Source organism: Rhodamnia argentea, chromosome 1 (genome assembly GCF_020921035.1).
Source record: "Rhodamnia argentea isolate NSW1041297 chromosome 1, ASM2092103v1, whole genome shotgun sequence".
NCBI classification, from domain to species: Eukaryota; Viridiplantae; Streptophyta; class Magnoliopsida; order Myrtales; family Myrtaceae; genus Rhodamnia; species Rhodamnia argentea.
The window spans coordinates 33,404,541-33,419,813 of record NC_063150.1 but is presented as its reverse complement, the minus strand read 5'-3'; the positions used below and the strand labels follow the sequence as shown (position 1 = coordinate 33,419,813).

Genomic DNA, 15,273 nt, shown 5'->3' with positions numbered 1-15,273 from the left:
AAAGTGAAAGAAAAGAAGAAAAGAAAAAAAAGACAAAAGAAAAAATAATTAAATGAATTCAAAAAATATTAAAATGCTGTTAAAATTTGTCCACGTTAGTGACCGGCTAAATGGACTAAATTTACAGAAATGCAAAAGATTTATGACTTTCTTGGGTAATTTTCCCTACAAAAATCAGTTTGCTCAAGCTATTGTACGTTTCAACTAGAAAAAAGGCTTTATATGTGCATCGTCGACAAATTTCACATTTTTTTTGGTAGGTCATTAAGACCAAATTTCTTTGGAATGGGCTCATATAAACTCCGAATAGATGAAATCCATTCATAACAAGAATGAAACGAGCATAATGGGCGAAAAATCGAACTAATCAGGAAACAAAATGTATCAATAAATTAAGGACATGGCAACGATGATGCTTATAAATGAAATAAGAAGAAGGACATGGCAATAAGCTTATAGCTCTGTCTATGTACTTTCATAAGCCGATTCCACACTTCGTTTTGCTGTAAATTTTTGCCATTCATTCCAATAGCTGGTGCAGAATATGACGAGCAAAGGAAAAGATGTTAAGTTAAAGGTTAACATGCACTGTAAGGGATGCGCTGACACTGTTCGTAATTGCCTCAGAGGTTTCGATGGTACATTGGCATTTCTCTTCATTCCTTTTCATTTGGTGTTTGAAACATAGTTTCTCTAGGGCAGTCATTCAATTGCAGAAGATGAAGACAGTTCAGGTCATTTCCCGTGTCGTTGTGTTCATTACGTTCTCACCGAACATCAAGCACTATTTCCGATGGATATAATTGTCTACTTTTGTTACTTTTCTCATCCGGGAAAAAGAAAAACTAATTGTCGCGTTATGCAAATTAGGTGTCGAAGAAATTATCACGAATATGGAGAAACACGAGGTCATTGTCAAGGGCGAAAACGTGGATATTGTGAAGGTATTGGAGAGGTTGAGGAAGAAATACAACAAAAATGCTGAGCTCATAAGCCCAGAACTGCCAAAGATAAAGAAAGAAGAAGAGAAGAAGAAAGAGGTTTCATCTTTCCCACAATATTTGATTTTTATGCATTATAACCTAGGCAACGTCGATATTCCAATCTAGGATTAGTGATAGTAAATAACAATGGCTTTCTTTGATTGCAGATTCCAGTCAAAACAGTAGCGCTCAAGATTTTCATGCACTGCGAGGGCTGTGTGCGTGATATCAAGAAGATTATCTACCAAATGGAAGGTTTTTTCTCTTTAAATATACAAGAAATTCCTAATATAATACACTTACACGTGCCCATGTTGCTGTATCAGGTGTTCTATCTGTGAAACCGGACATGGCCAGAGGAACGGTGGCTATCAAAGGGGCTGTCGACCCGCCGAGGCTTGTGGAGCACATCAAGAAACGAACGGGCAAGCACGCGGAGATCGTCAAGGAGGAAGCGAAGAAGGATATGGAAGGTAAGGAGAAGAAGAAAGGCGAAGCGAAGGAGGAAGCGAAGAATGGTAAGAAAGGCGAGGAGAAGAAGAAAGGAGAGGCGAGCGAGGATTGTGTCCATTTGATTTACAGGGTTCACTGTCCTTCTCAGTGCCCCCAGTGCCACATGAACCGCCTCTACTGCTGCTGCTGCTGCGAGAATGCTTTCAGCGACGAGAATGTCCATTCTTGTTCCGTCATGTAAGATGGGAAAGGATCTTGGCACGAATCCTCTTTTTGATACGATGTGATAATTAGTTTTATTACTAGGGGATTTACTGATTTATAGACATGCACTCGTTCTTTATGTGCGAGAATAAAGGCTAAAAAGAGTTATCTTATTCTCAATGCAAATAATTATCAATAAAGAAATAAGTATAGTAAAAGATTTGTATGGTCTCTGCTCTTTAATATAAGGGCAAAAGGCATAAAGAAAAAACCTCAAACTATGGCCATTGCCACACATTTATGCCAAATTTTTGTGACACAGAAAATTCTAAACTTTTACCGGTGTGACATATTTACTCTCCGTCAAAGTTCCTGTCAATAAGCATCTTTAAAAATCTACCTATATAGATGTCGAAAAGTAAACGATTTTAAATGGCACTCACGTAGCTTAAGTGAAATAAAACAATATAGTTTTGGTTGATAAATCATTTGACAAAATTTTAACGGAAAGTAAATATGTAACATAAGTACAAATTTGAGGATCACCTACACATTTGAAAAGTATAACTCTGCCAATATAGTCCGACATTTTCAGGCATTGGCATATCCTTTTGCCTATTTTGCAAGAACCTATTCCTTATAATAATCTATTGGAAAACGGATTAGTGATAAGTATACAGTGTGACAGATATTTAGGATTTTCAAGTTTGTTGCCGGAATCTCCATATAGAAAATAATTTCTCGGATTTTCGAGAAGAAGAGCCTGTGTGCTAGGGAAGCATACCTGTATCGAAACTCTATTAATCTTCCTCTTAATCACGTCGGGGTATCACGAGGATACTCATATTCATTTCTTTACTGTTATGTTCGGTGTGACAAAATGAAATGAAAATGAAATCACGAATAAAATGAAATGACATTTTGGCTCTATCAACAATTCACTTGTAATATAGGGCTAACATGAACGACAGATCATGTTCTATATAAATTTTGAATTTTCTTTGTTACATAACATAAAGGAAAAATTCTAAATAAGAGTCCGAAGTGCCCTTATTATTTCAAAGAAAGGCTTGACCAAGGGCATCATCGTCATTTACTTTTTTGAAATTTTCCTTTTTTCTTATTTTCTTTTCTTTTTCCTTTGTTGTGGTCGGCGAGGGCGCAACGACCCTCACCCGTCGTTGGTGAGGCCCACCCGCCATCCCTCACCGGCCGGTCATCAGCAAAAAGGAAGGGAAAATAATAGAAAAAGAAAGAAAAGAGGCAAAAAGAGAGAGAATAAATGATCAAAATGCCCTTGGTCAGACGATTTTTTGAAACAATGATAGTACTTTAAGCCTTTATATGAAATAAAATCCACTTTTTATGCCTTTATATGAAAAAATAATAGCACTTCAAATTCTTATTTGGAATTTTCACTAATATAAATGATGAATCATGCATATTGATGTTTGAGTTTGATTATTTTCATTTTAAGGTTGTTGTCTATCCATTATTTTGCTTTTAGCTTTAGCGAGAAAGTTTAGAAGTCAAAATCCTTGTGAAATAAAATCAAGGTCGAACGTGATAACACTTATGAAGTAGAATTTCTGATTTAATACTTTTGGAGCAGAAATCCTTTGGTTACATAACTTTTAAAGCAGAATTCGTTTGGTTACGCAACTTTATTTTTCTATTTCTGAAGTAATTTTTTTGCTTCAGAAGTTATTTTCGACCGACTTTCGGAAGTACAAAAAAAAGTTACTTCTCTATTAGAAGTAGAAATCTCTCTCTCACTTCGCCCTAACTCTCTCTCACTTTAGCCTCTTTTCATTCTCGCTCCCAACCATGCCTCCTCCATCGCCGCCCACAAGTCGCTAACAGTGGAACACCGCTACCACCGCCAACTACTGCCACCTGCCGTCACTCCCTGCCCACCGTCAACGCGACCACCGTCGACCCACGCCGCGACCACCAACCACAGCTGCTTGCCACTGGGTTGCCGTCTCCGGCCGCCAAAGTAAAAAAAAATTTTAATTGTAAAAAGTAAATAATATTTTTTAATAATAAAAATTATTTTTAAAAAATTTAAAATAATTTCAATTGCATGAGAGTATTTTAGTAATATCATTTTTCTTAATAAATTATAAGGAATGAATATTCCATGATCCGGTTAAATATAGAAGTATTTAAGTAATACGAGTAGGATTGAGTATGAGTTGGGTCAAGTATGGGTCATTAAATTAGTATTGTATGAAAATGGGTTAAATGGATCAATATAAGTCGGACTATATTCAACCCAACACGACCCACCAGTTTGACACCTCTAGGCACAAGCAAGGAAGCACCGGAACTACCTGTACTTTTAGCATGAATATATGAGCTCGGTCATCTTACTCATAATATAATTTTTTTCCCATAAAATTAGTCCCCATTTACATAAATAATTAAATTAAAAATTATACGTAAATTTATCGGTATTTGCATTTCATTTTTCTCGAATAATTAGGATCAATAATTTTTTGTAGAAATTTTTGTGTTAATAATGTTCTAGAAGTAGAAATTTCAACTGTTACTAAAAGAATTTTTGTTCCAGAGGGAGAAATTTTATCATGTTATCAAACGTCTTTTTCTTATCAGAAATCAATTCTAGAGTAGAAGTAGAAAAATCAACTTCTGACCATTTGAAGTAGAAGTATTGCCATGGGCGCCTTGTTAATTATTTGATAAGTATTTAATTCGCCAGATACACAAAACAGGTGGACTAAGCTGCGTACTAGCTCTCGTGAGCGCAAACAGCTAATAAGGAATGTCCCAAATGACGCATAAGCACCTATAAATATCATGGCTAAAAAAATGTCGTCTTCTCCTTATGCAATCTATAAAAGCCCCAGAATATAAAATTATTCTTTGATATGTTCAAAGGAAGCCGAAGCATATGAGACCAATTTAGTGTTTATCTTTTGTAAAAAGCTCACGCTATTTTCGCCCTAATATTGGTTACGAACACCTCGGTCACCTTGGTTTTACCATCTCATCTCTGTCACCTTGGTTTTACCATCTCATCTCTCTCTCTCTCTCTCTCTCTCTCTCTCTCTCCCGTCCTTACTCGAACTCTTCACCGGCTCCATGAACAGTGGTCGGCGATTGCTCTCTTCGTTATGCAGCAAAGTCCACTGGAATCGCTTGAGATTCTGTAGCGCTGCTGATTCGTCTTTGTTGCCGAATATCAACCGCCCGAGAGGTCGCTCTGTCTCCGGACTCAAAGGCCTAGAACTCTTTGCAACAGCCCTCCTGAGGAAAAAATTGCAAAAAAAAGTCAGAACTTATTGCAAGGCAGTTAATTCAATTTTAAACCTTTCAATTGTACTAATTTACTACTCTTGAGTTTTGACTTTCAAATTGGAACAAGGGCATTTTGGACCATTCACATTTGCTTTAGGGTTTTCTGAAGGAGGACTATAAAAGGGATGTGTTGCATAACACATTGTAATGCTAGCCTCCACATTATTTTCTTCGTTGTTCTTCCTATCTTCTTGTTAGATCAATAGATCTTTGGATTGTACTCTAGTACTCCTTGTTAAATATAGTGAAACCCCTCTCTCCCCATGATTTTTCCCATCTTGGGTTTTCCACATAGATCTTGTGTCTCGCGTGGTTCTAATTTTTTCTTTCGTCCTCTTCTATTTGTGTTTCGGTTTGTGCACTTTTAGTGTTGCTCCGTAACAAGGCCTGAATACTTTGACGATTTGTCAATATAGTTCTTTTGGCCAACTTTTGATTGGAAATTGTTAACGTGGACGCCGGCCACCTAGACGATTGTAAGTAGGACGGCCGACGCCGACATGGACAACTTTTGTAATTTTCAAATTGTTGACGTGGACGATTGCAAGGCTCAGATGGAAGCTCTCGATGATGGTAGCGAGGTGGCAAGGCGATGGTGGTAGCTCAATGCAGAGCGGAGGAGATGGGTGTTTTGTTGGTTTTTTTTTTTTTTTTTGGTCCTTCCTGGGAGTGGCGGAGATCTTTTGTACTTATTTTCAGGTTAATATCAAACATTGGTATTCAAAAAACAAGTAAATGCTTGGCATGGCCCCTTCTTACAATACCGAAATCCAGATAACTTAATAGAATCCTATTCAGCCTGCTCCTATTAGCAGCACCAAAGCTAGAAGCATCTACTCAAATAACGTTGCGAAACAGTGCAAAAAGCGAATCTGCAGAGGCAACTTGGAAGTTCTACTTTTCCTTCGTCAAACCTCTGTGGGATCCTTCCATGAACCTGCAATTGCAAGGCTGCAACACCCATGGCCACTCCCTCTTTTCTCAGAGAATCTTCGACCTGGGAATCGAATAATAATAAGATCCGTCGTCTCGCAAAAGCAACTTACAATTTCGTGGTTGAAATTTCCAAGTTCAAAAGAACCTGCTCAAGAAAGTTCTCTTGGAACTTTCTTTCGATACTGGCGTCCATGGAAAAAAAAAAAGGCGAAAGCTGTTCTGAAAAGAGGAAATCCAAAACGAAAGGGAAGAGAAAAGAAAGGAGGATGTTATTTTAATCAAGCAAGAAACTACCCACTACGCATGCTTTGATTACGTCTTTTCGCGGACCGCTTTACCCTACCATCTCCACTTCCACATTAAAGTGACCCCAAAATTTTCAATTTCTTTGGATTCTTGCGAGTTTTCTTGCGCATGTAAATGAAGCTCTCTCTTTAGACCAAAATAAAAAAATAAAAAAAGACGCTCCCTCGTGCGTTGCTTGAGCTACTCGTCCTCGCCAAGGTCATCCGAGCAAGGAAAGGATTGGAGTTGGCAGGTGCAAGTCTAAAAAATTATGGTTTGAATCGATTTGAAAAAGATTCAACCAACCATGAGGAAGGAATCCCACCTAAAATGAAGTTGATTGTATCAATTCAGTCGTAATCCTTTTTTCTGTCAATTCAATCCTAAACCTTTTATATTTGTATCAATTTCATCCATCCGACTAATTTTGGCTAGTCGGCATTGACATGGACGCCGGTTAATGCCGACGAAGCGCCGCCGATGGTCACGCACCAATTTTTGATAATATGTTAATATTTTCTAATTTTTTTCTTCACTTCTTCCTCAAGCCGGCCTGGCCTCCGGGCGGTCACCAATCCGACGACCAGCTGGAGGAAGAAGGTGAAGAAAAAATAAAGAAAAATAAAAAAATAATAAAAATTGAAAAAAATATTAAATTATTATTATAATTGCCACGTCGGCATTTGCAACATTTTGTCAACACCGATTGGCATCAACGCTAGCATTGGCCAGGCAAAGTTGGCTGGATGAACTAAAGTGACATAAATGCAAAAGGTTTATGATCGAATTGACATAAGAAAAGGGTTAGGACTGAATTGGAACAATTGCGATAGATTCAAGACATTTTTGGTAATTTTTCTGATTTCGAGCTGATAAAATGCAATTAGGAGTTACTTCACTGACCTTCTCAAAAGAGAGGTAGTGCCAAAATCAGAGATTTGACTAACCATGTTCACAAAAAGAATACCATAGTTAGACGAGCTATGCCCTTATGATTAGTTAATCCCCGTGTGGTACATTGGAAAAGCTACTATGGGAGTACTTAAAAGCCATGGAGTGGCGAGAATAGCCCGACGGAATCATCCTTCGGTAAACTATAAAGCCTGACCCCGTTAAACTTAGGTCGGACGGCCACAATGGTGCCACCACCGACTGAGAGTCCATGCACCCAATGACCTTCAAATCGATTTGACCATGTAAATTGTCCGACTTACTATAGAGCATTACATGATGTCGAGGGCGCCGATCGTCATTAGTAACAGAAATTTGCCACACGTATTGCCAGTTGTCGCTGAAAGCGACCACCTTTCAGCCGTGGCTTAACAGTCCTCCGAAAAATGTCTATGTTATAAGGTAAGGGCCACGTTCTAGTAGGTTTTGGGCTCTTCAGAATCCTCGTTTGAAGATTTTGTACACTTCTTCTCTTCTAATTACCGACTTAATCTTAGGAGTAATCCAGATTGTAAACCCAAACACCATAATCCGGATTTTGCAGATTAATTCTCGGATCTAGGCATTGTTGGCAAGCTGGTGTTCCCAAATTCAACGTTAACAAATACCTACCCTTCAATAATTAAGGGAAAAGGCGTACCAAACCTCTTGAGAAAAGCATAAAGAAGTGCCGTTGGTTTTAGGTTCTCCATTCGCTTTCCATTCCCATCTACTAAAGGCAAGATGCTCGAGCTATATGCTTTTTTCACTTTTTTTTTTGTTTTTCTTCTTTTCAATTGTGAGCTATGACATCATATAACGGGTAAAATTTGTCCGATAATAATTGAGGCTATCCAATTAACTCAATTAAAGCACAAAATTTGGGATAGATTTAACCTTGCTTAATGTAACTAGAAGAGTTCGCATAGGTGATTTACTTATGTGATTTAGACAAGATCCATAAAGTAAGAAGAAGTTTATTCGTATTGAGATCTAGGGATGAGTTTGGAAGAATCTGGGGGAAAAAAAAAAGGCATTTGGACTCCCTAGTCCTCAAGTCGGGAAAATTATCAAAAAAACTTAAACCTATTGCAATTAGGCAATTTCAAATCATTAGAACACACCGTAGACAAGCTAGCAAACAAAAAAAGAAAAAGAGAAAAACAAAACAAATAAACAAATAAGCAAATGGAGGCCAAACTAAAAGCACCCAAATAAGCACATTTTCAACCTGTGCCATCATGCCTTTTGTAAAAGTTTTGCTTTTTTTTCCCATAGTGTTAGAATTGTGTATATATAATACTAATATGAATATACAGAATCTCACCGAAATATCCCACCTCCACTATATAAGATCATGTTCCTCACTTCTCCAATGTTCAGTCAGATGGCAAAGAATTCTCTCTAACCCTCTCTCTTCAAATTCTCCTTGAGGAGTGCTTTAAATTGCCTTCTCTACCATTGAAAATGGATCAATCTCATGGAGCCAAAAAGCTCAAACCCATGAAGAAACACAAGAAGAACGGCCTCATCCCACCCAATAACCATTTGATTCTCAATCTTCTCACCGCATCAATGTGCATTTTACTCTGCTCTAAACTTTTTTTGCTTCCCTCAACCTCCCTAGGGTTTTACATTAATCATTTTCTATCCGTCACACTCCCTCCCTTAAAGTCGACCATCCTTCACCCGAAATGCCTCTTCTTGGTGGTCAATGCCATCGTCGTGTTCCTCATCGGTGAATCGCGGCTCCGGGCATGGCCCTCGTCTCCGGCCGACGACCTCTATGCCGAGTACGTCAACCAAGTCAGTCGAGGCAACAAGGTTTTCAAAGTCTACGATCCCATTCCAGAGAAGAAAAATATTAAGGAGAGGGATTCTAAGAAGAACTTTATTAATGAAGACCATGAGGTTGAAGACGCGGGAGCAGAAGGGACAAGGAAATTGTTGGAGAAGGGTAAGGAGGAGGAGGAGGAATTGCCTGCTGAGGAATTGAATAGGAGAGTTGAAGCGTTCATTACTAGGGTTAACAAGCGAAGGTGGCTTGAGGACAGATCTTTGTTATGCGGCAACGCATGACTCCACCATATTGTATTGCATAGTAGATCATCGTTGACTTTTGAAATAGAAGGTTTAGGACATGATATGGATTCGATAAACAAATAAATTTATACTTCTCAAGCTAATGAATTTCCATGCACATATACTCTCTAAAGTTTTGAGACGTATTATCATTTGGAGTTCACTTCCTCATAAATTTGTATAGTAAATTCCACGGGCTTTTACCAAATAGGAACTTACTAAAATTTATGCGTGATATCTCACTTGTGTTAAAACTCAAGTGGAGGCATGGCATCTAGAATGTGTTGTTAATTTTACATGGCACATCGCAGAAAACCCTTCTTTAGCAATGAAGACTTTGCAAAGCGTCCTGAATAAGGAAGAGGATGATTAACTTTTCAACCATGTTGTAGGTCCCGATAAAAATATGTTAGGATCCGTGTACAATCACAGGAAGTAAAACGAGCGAAAAAGAGAAAATTGAAACACGAGATTTTATCCCGGTTCATCCTTAAATTAGGGCTACGTGTAGCAGAGAATTTTACTATATCGTTATCTCGCACCTTTGATTACATCACTCAGTTACAAATGAAAAAAAGTATATATAACAATAGCTATTCATGAGCCCAAACCCAAACTACTAATGAAAAATTACGGGTTTAAATCGTAAAAGCCCTCTAGTGTTCGGGAGGCGTTGTCCCCTTGAGAGCCTCGCCGGGGCGGCTCCCCCGAACCCCGCTCGCTCCGCATAGAGCGAGACTCATGTGTTTTCCTATCGCAAGGGAGTATAAACCACACCCCAATCAAACTCGGCAAAAACGCAATATTTGCCACCTCAATACAAGAGTCATATCCAATATTCCTTTTTTAAGATATTCACCGACTGCCAATCAGTATAAGTTGGGCCCGACAAATCCAATCAACCATTGACTTTGACATCACTTGTTGAGAATTCACAACGAAAATCTGAATACCTCGTCAAGGAAAATCTTCAAGGAGTGGCCCAAGCTCGAGCCCAGCCTACACCGAAACATTCAAGATAATTTCATTATGAACCAATTATAATATGTTAAGTTGTTAATTGCTCTAACATAGATCCGAAGTGAGATTTGTTTCGCCTAACATTCTCACACATGCACCACAATTTGGAGGTTTACGATGAAGTTAGATTATAGGTAGTTAAAATTTCATACTTTTCTTCACAAACAATAGCAAAGGAACACTAAGGGATGATCTCGGCCCCGAAAAAAATATCACGGACGATGATGTTATCTTGACTAGTAGCCAAATTAGAACATACACTGGTGTTGTTGCACAATTAGATCATGCAATCTACCATTATAGGGAGATTAACAGAGAAATGAAACAACGGGATTTAGTTCGATCTGAAATATTGACACCTATGTCCATAGGGAGGGCGAGTGGTAAATCCACCATGAATGAGGAGAATGCAAGCATGAAACTCTGCCTCACTTATTGCAAGCACTGACCTTCGATCCATTACAAGAGGCGCTGTTGTTTTCAGGTCCCCATGACTTTCGTTTCTTAGCTGGAAAGAGAGATCTTCTTGTGGTAAGCGAAAGAGTGATCTTCTTATGTTCGACACAAATCTCTTAATCGACCACCCGTTGGATGATTTTCAAATTCCACTCCCCTCGGACACCACACCAAAGTTTCCTCGTCATAAAAACAAGTATTCTGAAGATAAAAAGGAGTAAGGATATGGATAGCCATTGAAGTTTTCTTTAATGTTCAACGACGTCGCTAGATTTTTCATGAAAAATTACCAAAAAAGTTATTAAGTTACTGCATTTGGGGTGCATGTGTGTAATCGAGTTGAGTCAATGGCCAGCCCAACGCTTGAGACTTGATACTCGACTTACATAATAAGCTTTCAATAAGCTTGAACTCGACTCAATTAGATTGTAGTTCTCTCAAAGGTCGAAGTAAATTCAAACTCAAGCTCGAATCATTGAAATACACTATAATTGAAAACAAGTAATAAATTTACTCTGTCCATATTTATTATAATTAAAATACATAAAGATTGAATCACTCGACTTGGCTCATCTACTATTAAAGTCAATTATTTTTTTAGCTCAAGCTAGACTCGATTAGTTACTATTTGAGCTACTTTTAACTCAAAAAGAATCAATCCGAGTTTGAGTAATCTGCAAGTCAAACTCGAATAGCTCATTAACAACTTGACTGAGTGACATCCTAAATTCGAAACATAGGAATCTAGAAGTTCTTCGCTAACTCAGAAAACACGTTGATATGGTTAAGTCAGCAAAATCGGAACTCATCCAATGGTCGTCTAAAGTTGATATTGGTCATAGAATATAATTTCAGTGTTGAACTATAGTTTCTTGTTGCCCACCACCAGCCACCCTCAGTTGTTGATGATCATTTACGTGGCACCATTTATTGCCAATGAATCATACACTTAAGATCAATAATATTTTATTGGCAGATGTTGACCTAAGCTAGTTGTTTCACTGAAGAAAACATGTTCTTTCCAAAATGAACGTGAATCACAACCACTGACACATGATCAAAAGACAAACGTAGATGCAACTACATAACCACGTCTAACCACGCGCTAATATGTTAGGATTTTCTATTATTGTGCACTAATAATAGTGAAATCACTGGCATAGAGTCAAAAAGGGATTCTGACCCAACAAAGAAATCAAGATACAAGGTTTATCTTGGTTTACCCTTAGGCTAGGGTTACATCCAGCTAAGGATTCCTCTATAATTAATACATCACATTTACAACTCTCAATTATAAAAGAAAGAGATTACATATAACAGTAACTATTCATGAGCCCGAGCCTAACCTAGAGCGAAACCCTCGTGCCATCCTATCGACGGTGAGTACAACTACATTCTCAACATAAATAGCTTATGAAAGGTCGAAAACGCCAATACATTTGCCCAAGTTGCTTTTGGCTATGAGTTGGGACCACCACAAAACCAGCAACCCTCTTAGAACCATATATTTTTTGCACTACATAACAATGTTTAATGGAAGCATTTTGATTAATCACCCATCAGTCAATGAGAACCAGAGTCACTTCACCTGCACATGTGCTGCTTGCTATTCATGACGAGTGTGCAATAGCAAGCTTAATTTTTTGGGGTCTAAGTCACAACAGCTACCAAGGCACAAAGGAGGAGCAAAAGGTCCACTGAAGCATTATCAACAGAGAGTGAGGGTGGCAAAAATTGAGCAACATCTTGTCTTTAAAAGCCCATCACACCCATTTGGAGATGTGCACAAATTGAAAGACACATTCACTAAGTCACTCCAATTGTGTCTCAGACAATACCCAAACCAGTACCATGGCCAAACAAAACCAACTCTCATTCCTCACATCAGCTGCTCTTTTGGTCATAATAGTTTCTGTCACGGAAACGCTTTGTCGCCCCTCTTGGAGAGGAACACTTGTTAAAGCAACGTGAGGAGTGGATGGCAATCCACGGGCGCGTCTACAAGGACGCGGCCGAAAATGCCAAACAGTGCGAGATATTTGAAGAGAACGTTAAGCGCATCAAAGCCTTTAATGATGGTAAGGATGTGGTTATAAACTTGCTGTGAACAAGTTCATGGACCCAACCAACGAGTTCCGCTCTTCCTACACCGGCTACCAGAGCAGGCCAACCAGGGTCCTGTCCTCTGTGGGTGCAAAACCGTTCAAGCATGCGAACTTCACCGCCATTCCAGCCGCCTTGGACTGGTGGATCACAAGGCAGTGACATCTGTCAAGGATCAAGGAGACTGTGGTGAGTGGAAAACCAAAATTTGTCTTGCCAAAATGTCAAAATTACCATTTCGTTCTCAAGCTGTTAAAAAACTGGCAACAATTGTATATATAACGAATAACAATATTATCTGTAATTCACCGATACATTCATTTTACAACTATCATAGGAAACTTACTGTCTCCTTGTGCAGGAAGTTGCTGCGCATTCTCGGCAGTAGCGGCTATGGAAGGGATTACCATGCTCAAGAAGGGGAAGTGGTGTCACTCTCGGTGCAAGAACTTGTAGATTGTGACGTTAACGTTGTCGACCAAGGCTGCGGGGCGGGCTCATGGACAGTGCCTTTGAGTTCATCATAAGCAAAGGCGGCCTCACAATGGAGGCGAACTACCCTTACCGGGGGGATGATGGAACCTGCAACTCAGCCAAGGCGGTCGACCGCTCAGCCTTGATAACCGGATACCAAGACGTGCCGGCCAACAACGAGAAGGCGCTCTTGCAGGCCGCAGCGAAACTAGCCGGTCTCAGTCACAATCAAGGGGGGAGGGTTCGAGTTCCAATTCTACTCGGGTAGCATGTTCATGGGGCTCATGCGGGACCAACATCGACCACGCAGTCACTGCGGTCGGGTACGGGAAGACCTCTGGCGGGACCAAGTATTGGCTGCTGAAGCATTCGTGGGGCACCGGGTGGGGGAGAGCGGATATATGAGGATCCAGAGGGATGTGAGTTCCAAGGCTGGTCTCTGTGGTCTTGCCACAAAAAACTAATGTTCGCGTTATGAAAATTAGGTGTCGAAGAAATTGTCACGAATAAGGAGAAACGCGAGGTCATTGTCAAGGGCGAAAATGTGGATATCGTGAAGGTGTTGGAGAGGTTGAGGAAGAAATAGAACAAGAATGCTGAGCAGAGAAGCCCAGAACTGCCAAAGACGAAGAAAGAAGAAGAGAAGAAGGAGGAGGTTCGATCTTTACCAGCATATTTGATTTCTATGTATTAAAATCCAGGCAAGATCGATATTTCACTCTAGGGTTAACGATGGTAAATAACTATAGCTCTCTTTACTTCCCGATTCTTGTCAAAACAGTAGTGCTCAAGATTTTCATGCGCTGCGAGGGTTGTGGGCGTGATATCAAGAAGAGCATCTACCAAATGGAAGGTAATCTCTGCTCGTTAATCATACAAGAAATTCCTAAGATACACTTTCGTGTGCCCTATGTTACGATATCAGGTGTTCTATCTGTGAAACCGGACATGGCCGGAGGAACGGTGGCTGTCAAAGGGGCCATCGAGCCGCCGAGGCTCGAGGAGCACATCAAGAAACAAACGGGAAAGCACCCAGAGATCGCGAAGGAGGAAGCGAAGTAGGATTTAGAAAGGCAAAGCGAACGAGGATGGCATCCATTGATTTACTGGGTTCACTGTCCTCCTCAGTGTCCCGAGTGCTACATGAACCGCCTCTGCTGTTGCCGCGAGAATGCTGTCAGCACCGAGAATGCCCATTCTTGTTCCGTCATGTAATAGGGGAAAATTTCTTGGCACCAATCCTCCTTATTAGCAGTTTCACTGCCACACAAATGAATGATAGTGCATCATATCCAATCATTTCGTTCCTTTTTAAGTTTTAGGGTTCATGGACAATTAACAAAAAATAAATAAATGTGAGCTCTTTATATGGGTGATCGGTTCTCGGTACAGTCCGGTCTCATTCAGGAACCGGGAACTAGTTTCGAGGCGATCCAATGGAATCGATAGATTATTAGTCGGGTGAGCAACACAGACTTTAATTTTAATATATTAATTAAAATTAGGTTTGCATTCATGAAATAAAAAAATAACCATTAAAAAAATAATCGGTTCGATCCGGGCTGTCCAGTTCCCATGGAGCCAGAGCAAATATCACCGATTCCAATTTTATTGAACCTGGAACGAATTGACGTCCATTCGGTTCAATCCGTGCGAGGTTATCATTCACATCCTTCTGTTCTTGAAAAAAAATAAAAGAATTTCTTGCTCGGTTGTTATGGCCTATTTCTTTAGTGTGGAATAACTTGGAATGGATAGACATACATTTGCTTTATTATGTGAGCTGAGACTTATAATTGGTGGATAGTTATGGTAGAATGAGTGACAGCATTTCTACTTGTGCTTGGTCATATACACTTGTCAATCTTTGATATCCATCAAATATCTATCCAGACATACATGTGTCAATCATTTATCGTGCACATGTCCGAACTTCACCCTTTTAAGAATTGAAATGTTGGAGAAAAATCATAGTCAGGTTTGATGTTAAAAAAGCCCCAACCCCTCGATCAAATTGACTAAA

The 15,273-nt window shown here is 39.5% G+C and overlaps 1 protein-coding gene and 1 pseudogene across 1 annotated transcript; both read left to right on the top strand.

Moving 5' to 3' along the window:
* The first annotated feature begins 544 nt into the window (after nucleotides 1–544).
* LOC115738807 (heavy metal-associated isoprenylated plant protein 8-like) lies at nucleotides 545–1,677 on the top strand. Its single transcript, XM_030671536.1, has 4 exons — nucleotides 545–638; nucleotides 871–1,040; nucleotides 1,151–1,238; nucleotides 1,310–1,677. The coding sequence occupies exons 1-4, from the start codon at nucleotides 545–547 to the stop codon at nucleotides 1,675–1,677; spliced, it is 720 nt and encodes a 239-aa protein (XP_030527396.1).
* Nucleotides 1,678–12,298: 10,621 nt separating this feature from the next.
* LOC115738967 lies at nucleotides 12,299–13,714 on the top strand (annotated as a pseudogene).
* Nucleotides 13,715–15,273: the final 1,559 nt, after the last annotated feature.